Genomic DNA, 27,988 nt, shown 5'->3' with positions numbered 1-27,988 from the left:
AGTACAGGATTGGGCTCATCTGTGTCCATGTGATCAAATAGCCTCAGCAACACCTCCTGCCATGAACCCTATTCCACTATACAGCTCTCAAAAACTAAACACCTTTTTCACAACTTAGATTCTTTCACCCACCCCCCACTGCCAGCAGCCAGTTTTTCCTTTGGCTTGCTAAAACATGTTCTTGTTAATCGTTCATTTATTGTGAAGGACTTCAGTGAGCAGACTCCGTTCCCCTAATAATGGATCATATGTGAAACAGAAATATAAAATAATGTAGCAGGACATGTCTTCTTAAACTAGGATTTGGGCACATATGAGAGAGATCTGTACTGTACCTGACCCATACTACTCGAGACTAGTGGGCACTTGATACCTTCGTTAAGTGCAAATGTATTTGTTTTATTGTCTTACATGTTAATTTTTCAGGAGATGATTCATTAAGTTGCCATAGTAAGTGTAATAATAGTGTCTAGCTGTAATTTCAAGAGGTCCATGTTGAACTGCAATTAAGTAAGGAATAAACCACATGAATGCCCTCAATATTGTTGAAAGCTGTTGTATATTTCACATCCTCCAGCATTTACACTTTAAAATAAATCAAAATACAGATCAATTTTAAGGAGGTTCGTAGCTAATGTGATGTCATGATTTCTCATACTTTTTTTTTCTAAACATAGGAACAGGAGGAGGCCATTCAGCCCCTCGAGCCTGTTCCACCATCCAATTAGATCATGGCTGATCTGCATCTTAACTCCTTCTACCCCCCATGGTTCTGTAACCCTTAATACCCTTGCCTAACAAAAATCTTATCAATCAATGTACCTAAATGACATGCTTATTAACATCTGGTGTGTTAGAGCAGGAATATATTCCATTAATATAAGCATATGGTCCCAATAATTTATAAAATTCTGATTTTTTTTTTCTAAAATAATTTGTGTCTGTATGACATTGCCATTGCATATTGAAAAGACAATTTTGGTGGAACACATTACTGAACCTCCTCAACCACAGGGCAGTACCCAGTATTGCAAACAGCTTGGCAGTGCTCCCGATAGTTCCATTCCCCAACAGCGTACATGGTCCTGTATAAAGTCATTAGCGTGCTCTTGTGCAGTGTTACCAAAAAAAAAAATCACTTTTTAAAAAACATTAATACTCTACTTTGTACTGTAAGCATAATGACAAATTATAAAACACTGCGAGATTGTTACATTATTCTTTCCATTACAAAGTGATCGCACAACACTACTTTGTATATGTCCCTAAATTTTTTTGGTTTTGTGTATGTGTCGCTGGCTTTCACCTTGTGAATAGCCACCTGACTTAACAGGTTAAAAACAAATTCACCTGCAAGGTTACAGTCCCAAGTTTGCAATTACACAGAAAGGCACTTTCCGAGATTTTTTTTTCAGGCTTAAGAGATGGTGAATGTGTAGTGAAAAACCAGCTTCCGAGAGTGAAACGGTCACTCTCTCGTTCGTTCACAGTGACATAACTGGACAGTCAATGGATATCATTAATACACCGAGTTATCCAGTTGAATGGATTGCTTGGCTGTGGCTTGGCAAGTGATGTGTGTAGAAGCACCAGCTTGAATATTGTTGAGTAAAAGCAGGTTCCCCTTTATTCTGCAGAATTGCTGATACCTGCTGTTAGAATCTCTTCGTGTTGAGGACAGTGAATTGTAGGATATAAAGCAACTGTACAGGTTCCAGGTGAGCAGAAACGTATCTTCAGGAGAAATTTTCAAGACTGGAATAGCAAAGGTTTAATCTTCCTTACTTTCTGCCAAGAGAAGAAAACATTAAAAGTTTGAGTTACTTTGCACATTTACGGATTGTAGACAACATCAACAAAATAGCAACAGAACACAACTATTCATTTATCGAAGTCAAACCGAATCAATTACAATATTTTAGGGATGCCTGTAGTTCTTTATCTCCTTCATTATGTATTCCATGTGCAGAAATATAGAACCATGTGATGTGTGCAAAAAAATTAAAATTGAGAGGGGAGAGAATTTTCTGTAGCCAGCTGTTCGAAATCAGGAAAGAAGTTTTTATTGAGATTTTGACCAGCCATTTGGGGATATTGGGAAGGAGGGTGGTATAGAATTGGCGAGGATTTGTTTCTGTTTCAAGGAAGATGGGGAATGTTTGGCCTCTCAAGTTAATTATTAAAGTGATAATGCTGTGCAAAGGTAGGCCAGAACTCAGAGCACCATCACTATAACAATCGAGGAAGGGTGGGTGTAGTCGCAAATTTTATATTCTGGTTGGTAATATTTTAGAATCGTGTTTATAGCCTGGGGAATATCATTAGCCTGTGACAGAACTATTATAGTTATTTTGGTGGCTGTGAATTAGGTTATATAACTGACTGTTGTATTCTGATTTACTGCAGTGAATAACAATGAGCGAACTTGTCTGTGCAATAAAACTAGTTAAGAACATAAGAAGTAGGAGCAGGAGTAGGCCATACAGCCCCTTGAGCCTGCTCCACCATTCAATAAGATCATGGCTGATCTTCAACCTCAACTCCACTTTCCTGCCCCAACTCCCCTAGATTCCAAAAATCTATCTATCTCAGCCTTGAATACACTCAGCGACTCAGCATCCACAGCCCTCTGGGGTAGAGAATTCCAAAGATTCACAACCCTCTGGGTAAAGAAATTCCTCCTCATCTCAGTCTTAAATGTCCAACCCCTTATCCTGAGACTATGCCCTCTAGTTCTAGACTCTCCAGCCTGAGGAATCAACCTCTCAGCCTCTACCCTGTCAAGCCCCCTCAGAATCTTATATATTTCATGAGATCACCTCTCAGAATTCACACTTGAACACTGCAACTGGAAAGAAGGAAATAACTTGCATTTATATAGCGCCATTCACAATCTCAGGACATCCCAAAGCGCTTTACAAACGATGAAATACTTTTGAAGTGTACTCACTGTTGTAATGTAGGAAACATGGCAGCCAATTGGCCAGATGACTTATTCACGTTAATTTCCTGTCTGTGCTATTTTAGGATGGTCATTAAGCCATTTGAAATAAACATGGAATGAGCGGGAATACAGAGAATGTATGTTCAGGCTTCAAAAGACTACAGCAACTTAAGGTACCTCAAGCATGGATATCTGTCAGCTGTGTGTTTCACCAGTCTGAATCAGCAGCACAATTCTGAATCTGTAACCAAAGTGAGTGGACTTTAGCCATCCCAGGCATTTGCCACAGCACTGAAACGGCTCTAATCAAAATCACAAATTACATCCTCTGTGACTGTGACCGTGGTGCGCTATCCCTGCTCGCCCCTCCCTAAATCTGTAACCTCCTCCAGCCCTACAACCTCCCAAGTCTCCAGCCCTGCAACCTCCCACGTCTCCAGTTTACTAGAATGATTCCAGGGATGAGGGACTTTAGTTACGTGGATAGACCGGAGAAGTTGGGGTTGTTTTCCTTGGAACAGAGAAGGTTGAGAGGAGATTTGATAGAGGTATTCAAAATCATGAAGGGTCTAGACAGAGTAGATAGAGAGAAACTGTTCCTATTAGCAGAAGGGTCAAGGACCAGAGGACATAGATTTAAGTTGATTGGCAAAAGAAGCAAAGGTGACATGAGCCACACGAGCCTCCTCCCACCCTTCTTCATCCCACCCTAGCAGCATATCCTTCTATTCCTTTCTCTCTCATGTGCTTATCTAGCTTCCCCTTAAATGCATCTATGCTATACGCCTCAACCGCTCCATGTGGTAGTGAGTTCCACATTCTAACCACTCCCTGGATAAAGAAGCTTCTCCTGAATTCCCTATTAGATATATTGGTGACTATCCTATATTTATGACCCCCAATTTTGGACTCCCCCACAAGTGGAAACATCTTCTCTACATCTACCTGATCAAACCCTTTCATAATTTTAAAGACCTCTATTAGGTCACATCCCCAGCCTTCTCTTTTCTAGAGAAAAGATCTCCAGCCTGTTCTGCCTTTCATGATAAGTATAACCTTTCAGTTTAGCGGTCTTGGGAACGAATGAGTTGGAGTGGGAGTGGGAGATGATGCAATGAGTGTTGATTTCAACGCAAGTGAGGATGGAGAGAGGAAGGCAGGGGGGGAATCAAGACAATGAGAAACATGAGATGTTGTGTTCTGCTTGTCAGCCTGTTGCCAGGGGCAATGCTTAATCTGGTGAAAGTAATTAGTACAAATAATAATTATTCTACTTTCAGCCTACTTATCTCTGTCACTCCAGAGGCCATGGTGTCTTCTGTTTCCGCTTCTTTTGTTTCTGGCTCTTCAACCCCTGCTTCAACAGCTATCTCACCTTCCACCTTTTCTCCGGTCTCACCTGGATACAGTAACCATGGAATCTGAATCAAGTTATACATGCATTACCTAGACACATTCTTATCTTACAGCCGGCTGACTTTCTGAAAGGGTTTATCCCTGAAATACAGAAAAGTAAGCAATGCTGACACAAAGTCAGCTGGAGTATTGTGACCAATTCTGGGCATCACACTTTAGGAAGGATGTCAAGGGTGCAGAGGAGATTTACTGGAATGGTACCATGGATGAAAGACTTCAGTTACATGGAGAGACTGGAGAAACTGGGGTTTTCTCCTTAGAGCAGAGAAGGTAAAGGGGAGATTTGAAAGAGGTGTTCAAAATGATGAAGGGATTTGATAGAGTAAATAAGGAGGATCTTTTTCCAGTGGCAGAAGGGTCGGTAACCAGAGGACACAGATTTAAGGTAATTAGCAAAAGAACCAGAGGTGAGAAGAGGACAATTTTTTTTAATGCCGGGGTTGTTATGATCTGGAATGCACTGCCTGAAAGAGTGGTAGAAACAGTTTCAATAGTAACTTTCAAAAGGGAATACTTAAATACTTAAAAAGGAAACATTTTCAGGGCTATGGGGAAACAGCAGGGGAGTTGGACTAAATGGATAGCTCTTTCAAAGAGCTGGCACAGGCACGATGGGCCGAATGGCCTCCTTCTGTGCTGTAAGAGTCTATGATTCCATGAAAGCCTTTTTTCTTTTTAAATTTTCTTCCCCCCCCTCTCCTGAAACACATATACTGGCCGTCAGCGCTTCCCGCCCACTGCTTGCTGACAAAGATCAGCGCGATTTGAAACGTTCCTCGCTACGCCAAGGCCAGCCCCAAGATTTGTTGGATAAAGTTCTTCTTCACGTGTGGACCTTCTGTGCAAGCGAGGGTCACATGATTAGGTGGCTCCTGTAACCGTGAACATCAATACGAGGCACGCACCCAGAGACCAATTAAAGGAACAACTTAAACTTAGTACCAGAAGTACTCTCTCCCTTTTCCCGTGCCCCCTCCTGGCCTAATGTCTTGTTTTGTCCTGTTGTGTTCTAAAACCAACACACATTCACACCACTGTAACACTTGCCTTGTGAATGAAATACAAAATAAAGACCCTTCTTATTCATTGAAACTTATCCTACAACAGCAACTTGCATTTACATAGCGCCTTTCACGTAATAAAACGTTGTGTGGTCAACCGTATCAAAGGCTGCAGACAGGACGAGACGGATGAGGGGGGATAGTTTACCACGGTCACAGTCACAGAGGATGGCATTTGTGTCGTTTTAGTGCCGCGGCAGGGACGGAAACCTGATTGGAGGGATTCAAACATGGAGCTGCGGGAAAGATGGGCACGGATTTGGGAGGCGACAACACGTTCAAGGGAAAGTACGGGGAGTGTTGCTGGTGCTTCACAGTGGGGTGATCGAATTGATGGAAAATTGCAATAAAAATATGGAAAGACAGTAATTGTTCTCCATTTTGAAATTGCTTATTCTTAAGGGAACTGGTTAATGTTTAGGTTAACTTGATATTTTAGAAAATATCAATATTTAATTAGTCTGCATTGTAACAGAAATAGTTGAATGAGAATTAAAAGAATGAAAGAATTTTTATTTATTTAATGGCTTATCACATCCCCAACCAATGAACCACTTTTGAAGTGTAGTCACTGTTGGTCACCTGGCACCCAGTCCACACATGGCAAGGTCCCTTGAGATCATGTGTATATATTTAAAATTACTCACACTTCAGATAAATGGTTTTCTTTAGCTTTCAGGGTTTCTTTTATTTTAGATAACAAAATCTAATAGGTTATTTACATTTTTATCACTGCTTTTAATGAACTGAAAACTGTGATCTCCCACTACACATTCCCAATGGGCGAGGCTGTATGGGTGGGAGCATGTATTCTTAAAATTTACCCTTAAATGTATCTGAAATACTGATTGCCCGTGTAAAACGCAGACCTATGGAGTGAGTGCCTCCCGTTTTTAATTGAAAATCTCACATTCAGAAGTCCTTCGATGTAGAAAGCTGAGTCTTACAGTGCTGAGTGTCCCTCCCTGTTTCAAGAACTAAACCCGCCTGTAAAATACCCTTCGCCGTTGACCGTCCCTTTTGAGTTACGGCGTGTGGAAAATACTGCTCATCGCCACACCACAATTTCAGATCACAGCTGCTCTGTTACCTTCAGTCTGTTTCCCCGTGTCAGAGGCTTGTACCTCTGTGATATCATCTGCGTCAGAAGGAGAGGTCTCTTCCATTGGAGCGGCCGGTATCTCTGGTTCTTCAAGAATCATCTCCGCAGGAACAGAACTGTTGCAGTCCTCAGTAGCCATCTCCAAAACCCCACCAACCTCTGAAGGGCTCGGTTCACTGGTGACAACCTCATCAGGGACAGTGTCGGCTCGCTTGGGTTCCAGTAGTTGGGACTGATCTGGAATTGTTTCACTTTCATCGGCAATAGGGCCATTTATATCTGGAGCTGATGATTTTTTCCCCACGGATCATCATGCCCATTAAAGGAGAGAGACAAAAAAAGTTTTGATCAATAAAAATATTCCCATCAATCATGTTTTTATCATTCATATAAGCAACAATAACAACAACTTGCATTTATATAGCGCCTTTAACGTGGTAAAACATCCCAAGGCCCTTCATAGGAGCGTTATCAAACAAAATTTGACACCAAGCCACATAAGGAGATATTAGGGCAGGTGACCAAAAGCTTGGTCAAAGCGGTAGGTTTTAAGGAGTGTCATAAAGGAGGAGAGAGAGGCGGAGAGGTTTACGGAGGGATTTCCAGAGCTTGGGATCTAGGCAGCTGAAGGCATGGCTGTCAATGGTGCAGTAATGAAAATCGGGGAAGCATAAGAGGCTAGAATTGGAGGAGTGCAGAGATCTCGGAGGGTTGTAGGGCTGGAGGAGGTTACATAAGAACATAAGAAATAGGAGCAGGAGTAGGCCACATGGCCCCTCGAGCCTGTTCCGCCATTCAATAATATCATGGCTGATCTTCGACCTCAACTCCACTTTCCCGCCTGATCCCCAGAGATAGGGAGAGAGCGAGGCCATGAAGGCGTTGCCAGAGCGAGAGCCAATGTAGGTCAGCGAGCAGAGGGGGTGATGGGTGAACGGGACTTGGTGCAAGTTAGGATACGGGCGTCAGAGTTTTGGATGAGCTGAAGTTTACGGACGGTGGAAGGTGGGAGGCCGGCCAGGAGAGCATTGGAATTGTCAAGTCTAGAGGCTCAAATATATAGGCTGTGTTATTTCATCTTCTCTTTTACTCTTTTAAACATTTGTAAAGTCCTGCACGACGTCTACACCATACTAACTGAATCTATAAATCATAACATTAAAGGGGGGAAAATAACAACAACTAGTGCTCAAAGCTCAGAAAGGAAAATCGTGCTTGACAAACCTGATTTGAGGAGGTGATATTTAACGTCGATGGAGAAATGCAGTGGATGTTGTGTACATGGACTTTCAGAAAGCCTTTGAAAAGGTACCACCCAAGAGAACTTTGGAGAAGATTAAGGGGTATGGAGTTAGGGGAAGGATAGCAAATTGGATTAAAAACTGGCTACAGAGGAGGAAACAGAGAGGCTGCTGCCCTTGTCATTCGAGGAGGTGGAGGTCACGGGTTTGGGAGGTGCTGTGGAAGAAGCATTTTTTAACCCCTTTGAACCAGCAAAGATGAAGAACAAATAAAAGTTGACCTTAGCTCTACCAGCAGTGACAAATATATCTACCTGAGTGAGGACACCAGGGTCTTGGCCTGGGGTTTTGTTCTTTAGAGGGTTCAGAATTCTAAACTGTGAGGCCTAAAACATATAATTTTAAATAGAAATCCAATAAAATAATAATACAAAAGAAAAAAATATATAATCATCACTTTCCAATGTTCACTTCAGCCCCAACCAAAGAAAATGGCTGCTCAGTGTGAGATGGTCAGTCAACCAACAGATGTGCGATACCCTACCCAGGCCCGGTGCAGGCACGTACGCACACCCCTGTCCCTCAAATATACAATTTCCTGGGAGATGCAAAATAAACCTGTGTCCAATCTAGAAAAAAATCTGGGAAATTCCTTTCTGACCCCCTGAACGCAATCAAGCAAATGGCGGGAGACCGTAGTAACTCATGTGTCTCACTATTGCCAGCTACCCTACAACTTGATGTCCTCATTTGTGAAGCTCCTCGGGCTTAAATGGGTTAATAGCTGTGTGATAGCAGAGGGGAATTTTACATTAACTCATTAACCAGTGAGCTCCCAGAGGAAATTAACAAGTGCAACATGTGATAAAGCAACAGTCATAATTCAGGCCCCCCGCAGACATACATGACATTCCTTCTGTTCTAGTGTTCCTCATCTTCTGGCCTCATTTTCTCCATTTTGCTCAAGACACCCACGATTTGAACCAACACAACAATGTTTGGCAACTCACTGCTCAGTATAGAGCAAGAACTGTGAACCTTTCATCACAGGCCCAGCACTGGCAATGGACAGAATATTTGGTTGAATATGCTTTAAGATGTCGTTCTTATCTTCAAATTTAGTTCCATGGATGAACTTACTACCACTGTGGGTTTGTGAAGTCCCCCCACCCTCCCCTCCCAATCTGCCACATAAAAGCAGCCCTGGCCAATATTTACCCATCAACCATCATCATAAAAACACATTATCTGGTCATTTTCACATTGCTGTTTGTGGGATCTTGCTGTGCGCAAATTAGCTGTCGTGTTTCCTACAGGACAACAGTGACTACACTTCAAAAGTACCACATTGGCTGTAAAACACTTTGGGACGTCTTGAGGTCATGAAAGGCGCTATAGAAATGCAAGATCTATCTTTCTTCTTCTATTATTCTGTGGAATGGATCATCTTTAGCTATTTCTTAGGTCACGGAATTGCGAAGTTCTCATCAGTCACCTTTCCACAACTGTGTGCTGCTGGATTGGGGCAGGACCGCTAATGCCCCCTCTCAGGTGCGATGTACCCACTCTGAACGTGGCAACCCCTTCCGGTGGTGGTGCAGTTGACTGGAATTTTACCCCCTGCGTTTTTGTTTATATTGAGATCTGCGAGAGTCTCATACTCTGACAGGAACTGGAAAGTGAACATAATCATGTTTAATTTTTCTTGCTGATAGTTTTTTGTGCTTCACTGGTTCCTGTTGTTATTAAAACTGTATGCACAAAAACAGCAAAATAAAACGTCCCTGACTGCCGATGATACAAAGTCCCTTTGTAACAGTTCGCAGAAACTCAGTCTGGCTCCACTGGTATTAATTTATTATACACACTTGCTTAGTCTTATTGGAATCACATCTTTGCAAATATTCTGACATGGCTTGGTTCTGCCCAAAATCAGAAACATAATAGCTTTTAACCCCCTGACAAAACTTTGTTTGATTAGTTCAGCCTGATGGAAGCCACACTGCTGACAGATGTGTATACAGAGAGATCAGGGCTGTTATCTCACAGATGAGAGATTCGACCTCACTGCTATAAAGAAAAAAAAGAAAGAACTTACATTTATAAAGCACCTTCCACGACCTCTGGACGTCCCAAAGCGCTTTACAGCAATGAAGTACTTTTTGAAGTGCAGTCACTGTTGTAATGTAGGAAACGTAGAAGCCAATTTGCGCACAGCAAGATCCCACAAACAGCAATGTGATAATGACCAGATCATCTGTTTTTTTCTAGTAATGTTGGTTGAGGGATAAATATTTGCCAGGACACTGGGGAGAACTCCCCTGCTCTTCCTTGAAATAGTGGCCATGGGATCTTTTACGTCCACCTGAGAGGGCAGACAGGGCCTCGGTTTAACGTCTCATCTGAAAGACGGCACCTGCAACCTGCATCTCCCTACATTACAACACTTTAAAAGTACTTAATTCGCTGTAAAGTGTTTTGGGATGTCCTGAGGTCATGAAAAGCACTATATAAAGATACAAGTACTCCCTTTATTTCTTCCTTTTGAGCACACCAAAACACAGGAAGACATAAACAGATTTGCAGAGTGAGCTGATAAATGGCAAATTAAATTCAATATAGCAAAGTGTGAGGTGGTTCATTTCGGTAGGAGGAATAAAGAGGCCTCTTATTTCTTGGAAGGTAAGAAACTAAATGGGCTACAGGAGCAAAGAGATCTGGGAACACAGATAGATAAGTCGCTAAAGGTAGTAACACAAATCGATCAAGCCAGTACTGTCGAGTGCAAAGTAATGGGGATCATTTCTAGAATACAAAAGCTGGGAGGTAATGTTAAATGTATATAGAACCTTGGTTAGACCGCACTTGGACTACCGTGAGAAGTTCTGGATTCCATGCTACCACGCGGATGTTGAAGCACTGGAGAAAGTGCAGAAAGGATTTACAAAGATGTTACCAGGATTGAGAGGATGCAGCTATCAGGAAAGATTGAGCAGGCTGGAACTCTTTTCTCTGGAAAAGAGAAGACCAAGAGGAGACCTGATAGAGATCTTTAAAATGCCCAAAGAGTAATACAGCTCTTTCAATGGTTTGGGGGATAAATGGTGTGGTAATAATCCATATTAACCAACATGATTCAAGGTTTGATCCTCAATCAATGCTAAGTTCGTTGATCTATAATGATTTGGTGACGAGGCTGCTGCAAATGGCTCAATACAATTGTTTCATTGTTGACCTGTAGGGACTTTTATCTGACATTAGGGAACTTCCATGAACAGAATATTAAAGTCATGATTGTACACGTGCTATTGGTTCCTGTGTAGCCATTGGCATTTTGGAATCTTCCTTCCAATGTAAATGGATAGCAATATAAAACTGGTCACTAGACTGCAAATGGAATGCAATCCCATTAGAATCACTTTGTACACAAACCCGTAATGTGTGACCCACACGGTGCAGCTCCATGTTTGAACTTCTTAGTGCTTCCTTCCTAAAATAAACTCATCCCCCAATCTGTGTCTGCCTTCACTGTGTATAAGTTGATTAATGTGTTTGCTCACTAATGGTCCATTTTTCGCTATTGTATTCTCAGGGATTTTTGCATTCTTCTGTACAACACACAGATATGAATGTAAATCTGTGCAACTCCAAAAAAAGCTAGTAGTAAATAAAAACACATGTATAATTTGAAATTCATGTGCATATATCTCAGATCTTGGTGTTCTGACATGGGATTTGTTTCCCAATGAGGCAAAAAGAAAAAAGAAAAGCAAGAACTTGCATTTATATAGCGCCTTTCACTTTACAGCCAATGAAGTACTTTTGGAGTGTAGTCACTGTTGTAATGTAGGAAACGTGACAGCCAATTTGCGCACAGCAAGATTCCACAAACAGCAATGTGATAATGATTAGCTGAGGCGTCAGCTTAGATTATGTGCTCGAGTCTAGTGGTAGGTGGATGTGGAAAGACCTTAAGGAAGAAGTGGGAACTATGTTATGTTAAGCTAAATGCTGAGGCAGATGAAGAGTAAGGCAGTAACATCTGTGTGAAGACTCCACTCTTTAGACTCTTCACAATAGCGTTATTACACAGATTGTGCAGTGGGTTTACAGACCACTGCCATCATGGGCAGTCTATGAATAAATGTCTGCTTTGTTTACAGCGGGTCAGAAGTTCCAAATTAGATGACAATAATCCTTTAAGAGAGAGAAAGCGTGAATAATTCATCTTGTAACACAATGAGTTTGGAATTCTCCTTGATGGAATTGGATCTTCTTTATTGTGGATGTAACGACCATTAAAGGTCACAAATTAGTCAACAAGCAATTCTCTAAGATGTATTTTAAAGTGAACGCTACTGCAAAATAAACACGAGGTATCTCTATAAATAAAAATAATGGGTAATCAAATTAATTTTGCTGATAGACAATGGATGAACCGACTGCCTAATGATTAAACCAAGGGTGCAGTTTTAATTTTTCTTTTAAATCCTGAAGTACACAGCAGGTAATTAGCATCTGAAAGAGAAAGATAGGTTAATGTTTTGTGTGTGACCCTTCATCAAAACCGCAGACTATACATGAAGGGGTTTCTCCAGCCTGTTCTGATGAAGAGTCTCACATTAACCTATTTTTCTTTTTCTGATGCTGAGTGACCTGCTGTCTATTTTCAGCATTTTGCGTTTTATCTCAGATTTCAGTGTACAGATTTTTTTTCTCTATCAATGCTTTGCAATTTTCCTATCGTTAAAGTTTAATGACATTCACAAATTGAAATAAAAGACAGACAGCTTTGGAAATTAGCTAAAGGGTGTGAAACAATGAGAACCTCTTAGAGGCAGGGTGGAGTGAGAAGTGATGAGTAGGGAGCCCTAGAGTTCCCTATTTGGACCACTCCTGTTTCTAATTTTCATTGATTTTGATTCATAAACTCGACGCAAACTGATCAGATTTGCAGATAACGAACTGGAAAGGGGCAGCTGATTCTGAGGACACAGATGGGGAAACACAAAATGAGTTGGACAAAATATGTAAGTGGCCAGAACGATAGCAGATGAATTTAATATAGGCAAGTGTAAAGTGCTGCATTTGGAAGGAAAAAGTGGTTCTGCCAACTTCTACAGTTTTTAACATATATGAGTTTCTGAAAACAAACAAAAATTACCTCGTAAAAAGCTCAATAGTTCACTGTTTACAGTTTTGCAGTTTTTAATTTAAAAAAAACTTTAACCCCAAAAATTAATTCAGAAGAAGAAGATTTTGTAATTCTATTTTTATACATTTCAATTTTTTAAAAATTTGTTCATGGGATGTGGGTGTCACTGACGAGGCCGGCATTTATTGCCCATCCCTAATTGCCCTTGAGAAGGTGGTGGTGAGCCGCCTTCTTGAACCCCTGCAGTCCGTGTGGTGAAGGTTCTCCCACAGTGCTGTTAGATAGGGAGTTCCAGGATTTTGACCCAGAGAGAAAAGAAATCCATTCTCAATAAACAACCTTTGTTGACAGAAGGGAAAACAAAGAAACCATAACTGCTGCTAACGATAGCCGCTGTTAATCACACAGGTTGTTTAACTGAGCACTTAATAACAGTAAACTTGATGATATTTCAAATGAGATCTTCCTGAAATAAATCTTTCAAAATTCAATCTCAAGTTTGTTTTCAAGTCTTTTGGAAAAGCACAGAAACTCAGACATCTTCACAGGAAGAAGGGACACACTTTTCTACTTCAACTCAGAAACATACTAATACATGCTTGGAAATTGTGCACGCTGCACATGCTCAGAATGCACAGATGTTGGAAGCTCCGTGCAACTTTCTTGAGAAAAATTTCCAGTCAAAGCCCAGGCTTTTGAAAGTAAAATACTGCAGATGTTGGAAATCTGAAATAAAAACAGAAAATGCTAGAGAAGCTCAGCAAGTCAGGCAGCATCTGTGGAGAAAGAAACAGAGTTAATGTTTCAGGTCGATGACTTTCGATGTTAAAAGAGTTAAAGTTTTTAAGCGAGTACAGAGAGCCAGGGAAAGGGGGGAGGGGTGGAGGGAGGGGACGAAAGAACAAAAGGGAAGGTCTCTGATAGGGTGGCGGGCAGGAGTGATTAAATGACAAAAGGGATGATGGTGCAAGGCAAGGAAGGTGGTAATGAGACAGGTTAAGAAACAAAAGATTGATCAGGAGTAGCTGTAAATGGCAGCAGCAGAACTATTACTGGCACTAGCTGACCGAAAAAATGGGAGCAGTGGTTATGATCTGAAGTTACTGAAATTGAAGTTATTGAAAGGAAAAAATGGTTCTGCCAACTTATACAAATGAGGTTTCAAGACACAAAAGACAATTTAATTGGTAAATTTAATGGTGAAACATGTAATTTTTTTGATGTTTTAATTCTGTTTAAAACTTTATTTTGAACATTATTAATTTCAGTTACTGAGCCTTTGAATTTTTTTACAAAAAGTATTTTGAGTGAAATCATTGGTTCATTAACAAACTGTGATTGGTAACTGGTTACATTGGAAATCCCAATTATAATTGTTTACATGGAAAATTTAAATGCAAAATGTTGTCATAAAAACATTACTAAAAATTGTTTCAACAGGTAGTAAGGTATGTGCTCAGGTAGCGCATGTGTACAAAAGTTTTTTAATAATATCAAAAGCAAAATACCAGCTATGCTGGAAATCTGAAATAAAAGCAGAGAATGCTGCAAATACACTGCAAGTCAGGCAGCATCTGTGGAGAAAGAAACAGAGTTAATGTTTTTAAGTGTTAAGCTTAAAAGCTGTTAAATCTTCAACTTCTTCCAGTTCTGACGAAAGGTCATCGACCTGAAACATTAACTCTGTTTCTCTCTCTCCGCAGATGCTGCCTGACCTGCTGAGTATTTCCAGCATTTTCTGTTTTTATTATTATTAATTCAAATCCTACCACAGCAAATTGTGAAATTGAATTTAATGAACCTGGTAATTTGTGGACTAGCACCAGAAAAAAAAAGACCATTGAAGAGGTTGGATTTTTGCAAAAAAAGCAACTGGTTCACTAGATTCATTTATGGAAGGGAACCGACCTGTCCTGGCCTATGTGATTCCAGTCCCACAGTATATGGTTGGCTTTTAATGCCTTCAGGGCAGCTAGGGATAGCAATAAATGTGACCTTACTAGCATCACCTACATGCTGAGAATAAATATATTTTAAAAACTTTAATTAATGGCACTGCAGAACCAACATTTTGAAATGTTTTGACTCAGGGATACAAATGCATAGGAGCCTTTTAAAAAAATTATATTTTCTCGCCTTTTATTCAGTGTAACAATATATTTTCAACCACTATCTTGAACCTTTATTACCTATACAAAAGAAAACACTTGCATTTATATAGCGCCTTTCACAACCTCAGGATATCCCAAAGTGCTTTACAAACAATTAAGTACTTTGGAAGTGTAGTCACTGTTGTAATGTAGATAATATAACAAGATCAAGCCTCAGAGTTGACTAGTGATCAAAATTTATACTTCTTAAAGCATTCCTAAAAGTCTGGGTCAATATCTCGATAAACAGATGGAGGTATTTGATCTGTCTCCTGTTAGATATTTGTCTTAAGCACTGTCAGAATAATTTCTACCCCTGATTTGCATTTTAACTATGTATTTGCACAATTTGATGTGTTATTGTGTTAATTTACACCAAATGTACTCGGTTCCAGAATTGGATTTTAATGGATTTCAGCCATGCTGCAGTTGTTGTCCAGATGCTCAGGTCTATTTGTGGTGGTGGGGAAACTTTTAGAATCGATAATCCGGGACACAATTATCAGTCACTTGGACGAGTGTGGATTGATTAGGGAAAGCCAGCACGGAATTGTTAATGGCAAATCGTGATTAACTAACCTGATAGAGTTTTTTTGATGAGGTAACAGAGGGGGTAGATGAGGGCGATGCAGTTGATGTGGTGTATATGGACTTTCAAAAGACGTTTGATAAAGTGCCACATGGTAGGGTTATCTTCAAGATTGCGGCCCATGGAATAAAGGGGGCAGTAGCAACATGGATACAGAATTAGCTAAGGGACAGGAAACAGAGAGCAGTGGTGAACGGTATACAGTGGTGTTCCCCAGGGGCAGTGCTGGGACCACTGCTTTTCTTGATATATATTAATGACTTGAACTTGGGTGTACAGGGCACAATTTCAAAATTTGCAGATGACACAGTGAGGAGGATAGTGATAGACTTCAAGAGGATATAGACAGGCTAGTGGCATGGGCGGACACGTGGCAGATGAAATTTAACGCAGAAAAATGCAAATTACACATTTTGGTAGGAAGAACGAGGAGAGGTAATATAAACTAGAGGGCACAACTCTAAAAGGGGTACAGGAACAGAGATCTGGGGGTATATGTGCACAAATCATTGAAGGTGGCAGGGCAGGTTGAGAAAGTGATTAAAAAAGCATACGGGATCCTGGGCTTTATAAATAAGAGGCATAGAATACAAAAGTATGGAAGTCATGATGAACCTTTATTAAAACACTGGTTCGGCCACAACTGGAATATTGTGTTCAGTTCTGGGCACTGCACTTCAGGAAAGATGTGAAGGCCTTAGAGAGGGTGCAGAAGAGATTTACTAGAATGATTCCAGGGATGAGGGACTTTAATTACGTGGATAGACTGGCGAAGCTGGGGATGTTCTCCTTGGTTGCGAGGAGATTTGATAGAGGCATCCAAAATCATGAAAGGTCTAGACAGAGTAGATAGAGAGAAACTATTCCCATTGGTGGAAGGGTCAAGGACCAGAGGACATAGATTTAAGGTGATTGGCAAAAGAACCAAAGGTGACATGAGGAAAAACTTTTTTACACAGCGAATGGTTGTGATCTGGAATGCACTGCCCGAGGGGGTGGTGGAGGCAGATTCAATCATGGCCTTCAAAAGGAAACTGGATAAGTACTTGAAAGGAAAAAAATTGCAGGGCTACGGGGAAAAGACGGGGGAGTGGGACTAGCTGGATTGCTCTTGCATAGAGCCGGCACAGACTCGATGGGCCGAATGGCCTCCTTCCGTGCTGTAACCTTTCTATCATTCTCTGATTCTATGATTTCACTTTTGAGTACAAATAAAAAAAAGGTTTTTTTGCAGTTTTAAAATTCTCATCATTGTGTTCAAATCCCTTCATGACCTCGCCCCTCCCAATCCCTGTAGCCTCCTCCAGCCCTACAACCCTCCGAGATCTCTGCGCTCCTCCAAGTCTGGCCTCTTGTGCGTCCCCGATATCCTTCGCACCTCCATTGGCAGCCATGCCTTCGGCTGCCTAGGGCCTAAGCTCTGGAATTCCCTCCCTAAACCTCTCTGCCTCTCTAGCTCTCTCTCCTCCTTTAAGATGCTCCTTAAAACCTACCCGTTTGATCAAGCTTTTGGTCACCTGTCCTAATATCTCCTTACGTGGCTTGGAGTCAAATATTGTCTGATAATCGCTCCTGTGAAGCGCCCTGGGACGTTTTACTACATTGAAGGCACTATAGAAATGCAAGTTGTTGTTGTTTTCCCTTCCTCCCACCCCCCCCCTAAAATGCTAACGTATTGTGGGATTTAGTTCTGCAAGCACCAGCACCAGTACCTCATCTGAGGAGTCACTTCTCATGTGTGAACCTAGACAGTATAATGTCAGCGGGCCATTTCAGCATAGGACTGAGAAGAGAAATAATTCTATCGTGAAATCGGGGAAATAGAGGAACATCTATCCAAATTGTCATTAGAATGTAGCTACAGCTGATCCAGGTCGACGGTAGCAGCCTTGAAGTGATCGCACTTCGACCGTACAATGATAATAATCTCTGAAAGTGATGGCCTAGTGGTTAAAAGCACCACACACAAACAGAAGGTCCCAGGCTCAATTTCTGCTCAGTGCTGAAATAGTTAATCTCAGCCGAGGCAGCGGTAGAGGTTCTACAATTGGCCTCAGTGCTCCTGGGCAATGGAGAAAGGAAAAATCAGCCAGTCTTTCTCCTTCAGTTCATTTTAATTGGGACAGGCTAATGCTCCAACATTTGCATTGAACCTCTCTTACCTCTGCTTTAAAATCTTCATTGTCTACAAGTCACACCCTGAGTTTCTCGCTGAGATATTCTACCGTCTTTCTTCCCTCAGCCTCTGCACCAAGCAACTCCTCATCATAGGTACTTCCAACCTATATCAGCACTCCTTGGACTCTCCCCTCCCAATTCACAGCCCTCCTGCCCTCTCTTAACCTCTCCCTCCATATAAACTTTCTTACAATTATTCATGATCATTCCCTCGATGGAACCATAGAATCATAGAAAGGTTACAGCACGGAAGGAGGCCACTCGGCCCATCGAGTCCGTGCCAGCTCTAGCCAAGAGCAATCCAGTCTCCCATGGCCTCTCTCCTCCCATGGTTTCGATCACCGACAAGGATGTCTCCAACCATTTCCTTGTTTCCCTCACCACCCTTACCCCCTTCAACATTTCTTCCTTCTCCATCCGCCTCCGGAAACAAACTCTCCCCCAAGTCGTCCATAACCATACTTTCAAACTCCGCACTGTCCGGTCTCCGGCCCTCCATTTGCCACAATAGCCCCTGCAGCTGTTGATTTGCACAACCACTCTCATAACTCCACTCTTGATGCCCTTGTCCCCAGCAAAATCTTTGCTGTCTTCCATCCTGGTCATTCCCCTCAGTATACCAACATCACCAAAAAAAACACATTATCTGGTCATTATCACATTTCTGTTTGTGGGATCTTGCTGTGCGCAAATTAACTGCTGCGTTTCCTACATAACAACAGTGACTACACTTCAAAAGGACTTCATTGGCTGTAAAGCACTTTGGGATGTCCTGGGGTCATGAAATGCACTCTATAAATGTAAGTATTTCTATCACCCCCATCTTCTCTCCCTCAAGTCCAAGGGACACAAACTTGAGCATACCTGTTGCATAAGTGACTTCGGCATCCATCACTGGATTTTGGATATTAAAAATTACGTTACAAATCCCCTCAACACAAGCTACCCCTTCAGCACATTAATTCATCCACTGGTAACGAAGGGAACCCCACAGCTAACATAGTCAGCAGTATATAGGGGCCCTTCCCACTGTCACCAACTCTAACTAACCTCAGAGAGCAGGGCCAAGAAAGTTCCCTCAGCCCTTCAACCTGCATTGCTCCCAGTACAAGCAATCTGATGCTGTCCTACATTACTCTTGCAGGCAGTGTGTGGTCAGAATGCGCAATGATTTCATAAACTATGTATGGGAATTTACACTCTCATACAATGTGTGTTATTATACACCTAAATATACAATGACCTCATAAAATGTCTATATTAATGTACCCTTAATTACACAATTGCTTCTTAAAAAAATGTAAATGTATATTGATATGTATAAAAGCTTCATAAAATATAAGGATGACTGTACTCCTATACGTATACATTCATAAAATATGTCTATGAATTGATAGGGTAGATAGAGAGAAATTATTTCCTCTGGTGGGGAGTCGAGAACAAGGGGCCATAACCTTAAAATTAGAGCTAGGCCGTTCAGGGGTGATGACAGGAAGCACTTCTTCACACAAAGGGGAGTGGAAATTTGGAACTCTCTCTCCCAAAAAGCCATTGAGGCTGGGGGTCAATTGAAAATTTCAAAACTGAGATTGATAGATTTTTGTTAGGGAAGGGTATTAAGGGATATGATACCCATGTGGCCAAATGGAGTTAAGATTCGGATCAGCCATAACCTAATTGAATGGCAGAACAGGATCAAGGGGCTGAATGGTCCACTCCTGTTCCTATGTTCCTACACCTACATGAAAGATAACTTCATAAAATACAATTGCACATTCTTGAAAACCCAATAAAAAAAGCAATAAAATAAAATCATTTACTGAGAAGATATGGTGGATGAAAATTTTCAAGAGAACATTTTAAGTGCTAGTAGCTAAAGCCTGCAACAACATTCAGACTCAAACCAATTGTTTTCAATGTATTTCAGTGTCACAGTGCATCCCTGGGTCTCAAATTAACATTGAAAAATCCTACTAGAGTATTACCTAAAGCTGACACAGGAAAAAGCTTACGTAGGACATGTGACAGACATACTGATATTAATAATATACCAGCCAATCTCCTATGGCATTGCACATGGGAGTCAAAACCAAGTGTAATCTTTGGGTGAAATGGGGTTAAAGGGTGTGGGACAACTGGACCAGGGTACGTAGATGTAAAATTTGTATATTTCTATTATAAATTCCTATGTCCACATTTATAATGGAAACTGTCTATGTGAACCTTTCACTGTAATTATGCCCTCCCACTGGAGGTGGGAGAGGGTAACAGGAGGGGTAAGGGCAGGGGGAAGGGGAGGGTTAGAGGCAGGGGGAGAGGAGGGGTGGAAGAGAGGGGGACAGAGGAGGAGGGAGAGTGAAAGGATGATGAGAGGAGGAAGAGGGTCGGAGAGGAGGGGCAGGGAGGGAGAAGGAAGAGGGTCAGCGGGGAAGAGGGAGTCATGTTCGTCAGTGTCAGCTGTGGCTCAGTTGGTCGCACTCTTGTATCTGAGTCTGAAAGTTGTGGGTTCAAGTCCCATTCCAGATACTTGAGCACGTAATCTAGGCTGAAGCTCCAATGCAGTACTGAGGGAATGCTGTGTTGTCAAAGGCGCCGTCTTCCGGATGAGATGTTAAACTCTGTCTACCCTCTCAGGTGGACGTAAAAGATCCCATGGCACTATTTCGATGAAAAGCTGGGGCGTTCTCCTGATTTCCTGGTCAATATTTATCCCTCAACCAACATCACTAAAAGCAGATTATCTGGTCATTATCACATTGCTGTTTGTGGGAGTTCGAGGTGGAAACATTACAACAGTGACTACGTTTCAAAAGTACTTCATTGGCTGTAAAGCATATTGGGATGTCATGAAAGGCACTATATCAATGCAAGTTCGTTCTTTCTTCTTTAAATGTGGACACAAGGATTTATAATGGTCAAATGTTGACACAAAATGCGTGGCAAAAATATAACAACAGAATATCAAATAGCACCGAATGCATGCAGTCGGAAGATTTTTCATATGTTATGGATTGGTAGATAGATACCATTCTGGCCTCTTGAGCATCCCAGATGTTCATCCCTCCACCATTGGCGGCCGTGCTGGCAGCTGCCTAGGCCCGAAGTTCCGGAATTCCCTCCCTAAACCTCTCCGCCTCTCTCTCCTCCTTTAAGACGCTCCTTAAAACCTACCTCTTTGACCGAGCTTTTGGTCACCTGTCCCAATATCTCCTTATGTGGCTCGGTGTCAAATTTTGTTTGATAATCGCTCTTGTGAAGCGCCTTGGGACGTTTTACCACATTAAAAGTGCTGTATAAATGCAAGTTGTTGTAGTAGTATAGGTAGATAGATTAGAAATTGTTACAGTGACAGGGTTACACATTAACTTGAAACTCCAAAAATTCACAATTTAAACAGCGTGGCTAAATCTGCATTACTGTTGCTCCAAATAGAACAATGATTTTTATGGTTCCCTCACTAACAAAGAGCCAAATGGACATCTTTTTCACATACTTTTTGTATGATTCTACTCCTAAATAAATCACAGCAAGGGACTATTGTACAAAACGCGTACATGCTACACCAATTGTATTTTCTCAAAGAACACAGAGACGGCAAGAGTAGATTAAAAGGCAGTGATTCTCTCGAGGGGTTCGGACACCGTCATAAGCCGCAAGCTTCAAGCTCAATTTATTCACCATTTGGGCCAATGGGGCTGGATTGTTGTCTGCAATCTTGTTTCTAGTCTATAGTTTTAATTTTCTTTTTACGTCAACTGCTACTTTTGATATTGCAGATTAGTGCTGTGGAGTAGGACCTAGAATCATGTGAAATGATAACGTAGGAGGAGGGCTGTTTGTTTCACTGGGCTTCATGGATTAGCAGGTTATTCTGAACAGTGCATTGCAGAATATTTCACCAGGCTCTGGATCGCTGGAGTAAATGTCCCTCAATTCTTTTAGCCAAGTTGGTTGAATCACTGTGAAAGTCCCTCTTCTGTCGTTAATACCTAACAGAAAAACATTGATTGCCAGAATATATAAGTCGCATCTCTGGGCCTGCAGGTCGTATAGGCCTGTGTTACAGTGAAAATTATACGCCAGTTTTCACAACAGTTGTGGCTGTAAATATAGAATAGTAACCGTTACCTACAATCCAAACCTTTCACCTGTCTCTGGGTATGAATGTTAGGTGCTTCTTAGAACTTTCCAATTATCTTTATTTTTGCTCTGCTTAATATTTTCTCTCTTTGATCCCTATCATTCCTCTCTATCCTGAGCGACTGACACAACAACAACTTGTTTTTGGAGCGGGACCGCATCCAGGGTCCAACTCACCCACTTCCGGGTTTGACCCAGGCGGGTTTGTCTGCGTGTGGAGAGCAGACGCCAGGAAGTCCGGCCCCCACTTAAAGCCAGCAGGCCGATACTTAAAAGGGGCAATGTAACTCATTGAAATATTTGAGGTACTTAATATTTTGTGTATTGGACAATTAAATTGAATTTAGCTGTACCTGTTCGGGTTTCCCATCGCTTCCCACTCACGTCAGGTGAATGCAGGCGGGAAGGGCCGGATCCGTGAGGTGAGGGCCTTTATTGCACTGCTTGTGGGCCCGGAGGAGCAGGAGGGCTTCATTCAGGCCCAACAAGCTCACCTGGCCGACAGGATCCCCGCAATTCCACCCCTCCCACCCACAACAGATGGTGGACCCCAACCTACCTCCGACTCTTCACCCGACCTTCAGTGACCTCCAATCTTCCTCAGCCCCTCGATCTTATTCCCGACCCCCCCAATCTCTTCCCCAGCCCCCTGATCTTCTTCCCGGCCCATGATCCTTTCCACCCTCCCTCCAATCCTCAGCTGCGGCCTGCTGCCTGACAGCCAGCCAGCCTGTCAATCAGGCTGGCTACTGGGCACGAAACCCAGAGGTAAAATTGATGGGCCTCATTAAGGTCACCCACTTACCTTCCGGGTTTTGCATCCGAAAATCTCCCCCCCCCCCACCCCACTCCCTTCCCGGCTCAAAGTTAAAATTTACCCCTCTGTCTCTCCTTCCCCTCTCTCTCGTTCTCCTTGCCCCCCTCTCTCTCTCTCTCCTTCCACCTCTCTCTTTCCTTCCTCTATCTCTCTCTCCTTCCCACTCTCTCTCTCCTTCCACTCTCTCTCTCCTTGCCACTCTCTCTCCTTCCCCCTCCCTCTTTCCTTCCTCTGTCTCTCTCTCCTTCCCCTCTCTCTCCTTGCCACTCTCTCTCTCCTTCCCCCTCCCTCTTTCCTTCCTCTGTCTCTCTCTCCTCCCCCTCTCCCTCTTTCCTTCCTCTGTCTCTCTCTCCTTCCCCTCTCTCTCTTTCCGTCCGCTCTCACTCTTTCCTTCCCCTCTCTCTCTCCTCCCCCTCTCTTTCTCTCCTTCCACCTCCCTTTCTCTCTCCTTCCCCCTCTCTCCTTCCCCATCTCTCTCTCCTTCCTCTTCTCTCTCTCCTTACCCTCTCTCTCTCTCTCCATCCTCTCTCTCTCTCCTTCCCCCTCCCTCTTTCTCTCTCCTTCCCTTCCTCTCTCTCTGTCTCCTTACTCAGTGATCAGTCTATGAATTTAGGAATCTGCCTGCAACGGATGATCTCTCTCCACTCTGAATGGTGTGTCTACCCTCCATGACCTTGTACTCTGCCCATTGAGATCTATTTCTCTCTCTCACTCTGCACTGGTGGGTCTGTTTCTCTCTACTATCGGTGATATATTCCTCTCTGTGCTGAATGGTCTGCTTCTCTCAGTGGTCAGGGATCTGTTTCTCTGCACTCAGGGATCCGATACTCTCTTCAGGGATCGCCTCCCTTGCTCGGGATCTGTTTCTCTCTGAGTGGTCTGGACTCTCCTGTCGTGCTGGGGATCTATTTCTCTTGGTGTCAGTTGTGGCTCAGTGGGTAGCACGCTTGACTCTGAATCCGAAGGTTGTGAGTTCAAGTCCCACTCCCAAAACTTGAATATAAAATCTAGGCTGACACTCCCAATGCAGTATTGAAGGAGAGCTGGACTGTTGGAGGTGCTGTCTGTTAGATGAGATGTTAAACCAAGATCCTGTCTGCCCTCTCAGATTAATGTAAAAGATCCCATGGCACTATTGTGAAGAAGAGCAGGGGAGTTCACACTGGTGATCCTGACCGATATTGATCCCTCAACCAACATCGCTACAACAGATTATCTCATTGCTGTTTGTGGGACCTTACTGTGTGCAAATTGGCTGCTGCATTTCCTACAGTACAATAGTGACTACACTTCAAAAAGTACTTCATTGGCTGTAAAGCGCTTTGGCATGTTGCGAAAGGCATTATATAAGAACATAAGAACATAAGAAATTGGAGCAGGAGTAGGCCAATCGGCCCCTCGAGCCTGCTCCGCCATTCAATAAGATCATGGCTGATCTGATCCCAACCACAAATCTAAAGAACACAAGAAGTCGGAGCAGGACCCGGCCACATAGCCCCTGGGCCCTCTCCGCCACCCATAGGGCATTGACCGATCCGAACTCAGCTTCATGTCCAATTTCCTGCCCGCTCCCCATAACCCCTAATTCCCTTTACTTCTAGGAAACTGTCTATTTCTGTTTTAAATTTATCTAATGATGTAGCTTCCACAGCTTCCTGGGGCAGCAAATTCCACAGACCTACCACCCTCTGAGTGAAGAAGTTTCTCCTCATCTCAGTTTTGAAAGAGCAGCCCCTTATTCTAAGATTATGCCCCCTAGTTCTAGTTTCACCCATCTTTGGGAACATCCTTACTGCATCCACCCGATCAAGACCCTTCACAATCTTATATGTTTCAATAAGATCGCCTCTCATTCTTCTGAACTCCAATGAGTAGAGTCCCAATCTACTCAACCTCTCCTCATATGTCCGCCCCCTCATCCCCGGGATTAACCGAGTGAACCTTCTTTGTACTGCCTCGAGAGCAAGTATGTCTTTTCTTAAGTATGGAGACCAAAACTGTATGCAGTATTCCAGGTGCGGTCTCACCAATACCTTATATAACTGCAGCAATACCTCCTTGTTTTTATATTCTATCCCCCTAGCAATAAAAGCCAACATTCCGTTGGCTTTCTTGATCACCTGCTGCACCTGCATACCAACTTTTTGATTTTCTTGCACTAGGACCCCCAGATCCCTTTGTACTGCAGTACTTTCCAGTCTCTCGCCATTAAGAAAATAACTTGCTCTCTGATTTTTCCTGCCAAAGTGCATAACCTCACATTTTCCAATATTATATTGCATCTGCCAAATCTCCGCCCACTCACCCAGCCTGTCTATATCCCCTTGCAGGTTTTTTATGTCCTCCTCACTCTCTACTTTCCCTCCCATCTTTGTATCATCTGCAAATTTTGATATGTTGCACTCGGTCCCCTCCTCCAAATCGTTAATATAGATTGTAAAGAGTTGGGGACCCAGCACCGACCCCTGTGGAACACCACTGGTTACTGGTTGCCAGTCCGAAAATGAACCATTTATCCCAACTCTCTGCTTCCTGTTCGATAACCAATCCTCCACCCATGCCAGAATATTACCCCCAATCCCGTGATTTTTTATCTTAAGTAATAATCTTTTATGTGGCACCTTGTCGAATGCCTTCTGGAAGTCTAAATACACTATGTCCACTGGTTCCCCTTTATCCACCCTATACGTTATATCCTCGAAGAACTCAAGCAAATTTGTCAGACATGACTTCCCCTTCATAAAGCCATGCTGACTTTGTCCTATTAAATTATGCTTATCTAAATGTTCCGTTACTGTCTCCTTAATAATAGACTCCAAAATTTTACCCACCACAGATGTTAAGCTAACTGGCCTATAATTTCCAGCCTTCTGCCTACTACCCTTTTTAAATAACGGTGTTACATTAGCAGTTTTCCAATCTGCCGGGACCTCTCCTGAGTCCAGGGAATTTTGGAAAACTATCACCAAAGCATCCACAATCCCTACTGCCACTTCCCTCAAGACCCTAGGATGGAAGCCATCAGGTCCAGGGGATTTATCCGCCTTGAGTCCCATTATTTTACTGAGTACCATCTCCTGAGTGATTTTAATCGTATTTAGCTCCTCCCCCCCGAGAGTCCCCTGTTTGTCCAGTGTTGGGATATTCTTAAAATGCAAGTCTTTCTTTCTTTTACACTTAGAGTGCTCTGTGATCTCTCTCTGCGCTGAGCGATGTTTTCTTTTTGCACTCAGTGGTCTGTTTTTCTCTCTCCTAGCTGTCAGTGACCCGTTCATCTCCTCTTTCTGAGGTAGATGAAAATACTTCCCCCTCACACCCTGACCAATATTGATCCCTCAATTGGAGGAGGGCCAATTTCAGTGGGATAAGAACAGATCTGGCCCGAGTAAATTGGAATCAAAGATTGGTAGGCAAAACTGTAATCGAACAAAGAGGAGATGGGTCGGGTACAGTCTAGGTACATTCCCATGAGGGGCCAAGGTTGGCCAACTAAAGACAGAGCTCCCTAGATGACAAAAGAGATAGAGAGTAAGATGAAACAAGAAAAAAGGGGCATATGACATATGTCAAGTTGATAATGCAAATGAGAACCAGGCTGAATATAGAAAGCTCAGAGGGGATGTGAAAAAGGAAATAAGAGGGGCAAAGAGAGAGAATGAGAATAGACTGGCAGCTAACATAAAAGGGAATTCAAAAATTTTCTGTAGGCATGTAAACAGTAAATTGGTAGTAAGAGGAGGGGTGGGGCTGATTAGGAACCAAAAAGGAGATCTACTCAGGGAGGCAGAGGGCATGGCCGAGGTACTAAATGAGTAATTTGCATCTGTCTTTACCGAGGAAGAAGATGCTGCCAGAGTCTCAGTAAAGGAAGATGTAGTTGAGATAATGGACGGGCTAAAAATTGATAAAGAGGAGTTACTGAAAAGGCTAGCTGTACTTAAAGTAGATAAGTCACCCGGTCTGGACGGGATGCATCCTAGGCTGCTGAGGGAAGTAAGGGTGGAAATTGCGGAGGAACTGGCCATAATCGTCCAAACATCCTTCGATACGGGGGTGGTGACAGAGGACTGGAGAATTGCAAATGTTACACCCTTGTTCAAAAATGGGTGTAAGGATAAACCCACCCAGCAACTAAAGGCCAGTCAGTTTAATCTTGGTGGAACAGAGAAGGTTGTGAGGAGATTTGATAGAAGTATTCAAAATCATGAAGGGTCTAGACAGAGTTGAAAGAGAGAAACTGTTCCTATTGGTGGAACCAGAGGACATAGATTTAAGGTGATTGGCAAAAGAACCAAAGGTGACATGAAGAAAAGCTTTTTTACACAGCGAGTGGTTAGGATCTGGAATGCGCTGCCCGAGGGGGTGGTGGAGGCAGTTTCAATCGTGGCCTTCATAAGGGAACTGGATAAGTACTTAAAAGGAAAAAATTTGCAGAGCTACGGGGATAGGGCAGGGGAGTGGGACTGGCTGGATTGCTCTTGCATGGAACTGGCGCGGACTCAATGGGCCGAATGTCCTCCTTCCGTGCTGTAACCTTTCTATGATTCTATGACTCCGAGTAAGTGACCAGGCTCATTTAACTTCTGAAAACATTCCAGAAGAGAAAATTTTAAAAGAATCTCTTTTAAATACAAGGCAAAAAAAAAAACATGACTTTCAACAACGGTGCAAGACTAGACAAACATTGTATTAAAAAACAAAGCATTTCATAACAAAACACAAAATAAATATGCTTGAGCAACTATAAGATCTAAATTGTGTTAATGTAGAAACCCAGAGTATTTGGTTGTTGGTACCCTGAGCTCAGTAAGTCTATCTGAGGGGGAGGCACTCACCACATTTGTTGGCTGCATTCCTCTCCTCCAGTTTGGAGCTCGGTCTGTTACTATCCTGTAGCTGGGTTTGCGTGCTGGTTGAACAACCCATCGAGTCGACTCCAAAACAATCGGTGACAGAGCAGAAATTCACCAGGCAAAAAAAAAGAAAATCGGTCCAAAGAATTCAGCTTGGCAACAAAAAATAAATAAAGCCTCTCGAAGAAGGCACTCGGTGCTCTCTTTCTTTCTCTCTCTCTCTCTCTCTGCACTGCACCTGGGAGAGGGAGCAGCAAACAGGACTTGCTTACCAGCTTGGGGCAAGACGGTGAAACAACCAACTTGTTTTCTTAAAACCCGGACAATTTTATCCCCTATTAA

The 27,988-nt window shown here is 42.6% G+C and overlaps 1 protein-coding gene across 2 annotated transcripts; it reads right to left on the bottom strand.

Annotated features, from left to right (window-relative positions):
- Window positions 1-540: 540 nt before the first annotated feature.
- On the bottom strand, window positions 541-27,988 carry si:dkey-284p5.3 (uncharacterized protein LOC557830 homolog). 2 transcript variants are annotated; one of them, XM_067978048.1, is made up of 4 exons: window positions 27,629-27,988; window positions 6,512-6,808; window positions 4,230-4,343; window positions 541-1,788 (listed from the first exon to the last, which is right to left on the bottom strand). In XM_067978048.1, the coding sequence occupies exons 1-4, from the start codon at window positions 27,717-27,719 to the stop codon at window positions 1,772-1,774; spliced, it is 519 nt and encodes a 172-aa protein (XP_067834149.1). In that variant the 5' UTR covers window positions 27,720-27,988; the 3' UTR covers window positions 541-1,771. The 2 variants fall into 2 exon arrangements, with proteins under 2 accessions (XP_067834149.1, XP_067834152.1); XM_067978051.1 differs by lacking the exon at window positions 4,230-4,343.

This window comes from Heptranchias perlo, chromosome 3 (assembly GCF_035084215.1).
Source record: "Heptranchias perlo isolate sHepPer1 chromosome 3, sHepPer1.hap1, whole genome shotgun sequence".
NCBI classification, from domain to species: Eukaryota; Metazoa; Chordata; class Chondrichthyes; order Hexanchiformes; family Hexanchidae; genus Heptranchias; species Heptranchias perlo.
The sequence above is the reverse complement of the archived record's forward strand: the minus strand, read 5'-3'. Positions and strand labels throughout refer to the sequence as shown.

What these genes read in the sequence shown, in the direction of transcription:
- si:dkey-284p5.3 (XM_067978048.1), bottom strand. Translation starts at nt 27,719, where the DNA reads ATGGGTTGTTCAACCAGCACGCAAACCCAGCTACAGGATAGTAACAGA. An exon ending in GAATGCAGCCAACAAATGTG is followed by an intron (nt 6,809 to 27,628) that starts GTGAGTGCCTCC and finishes AAAAATCATCAG; the next exon opens with CTCCAGATATAAATGGCCCT. An exon ending in CACGGGGAAACAGACTGAAG is followed by an intron (nt 4,344 to 6,511) that starts GTAACAGAGCAG and finishes TACTGTATCCAG; the next exon opens with GTGAGACCGGAGAAAAGGTG.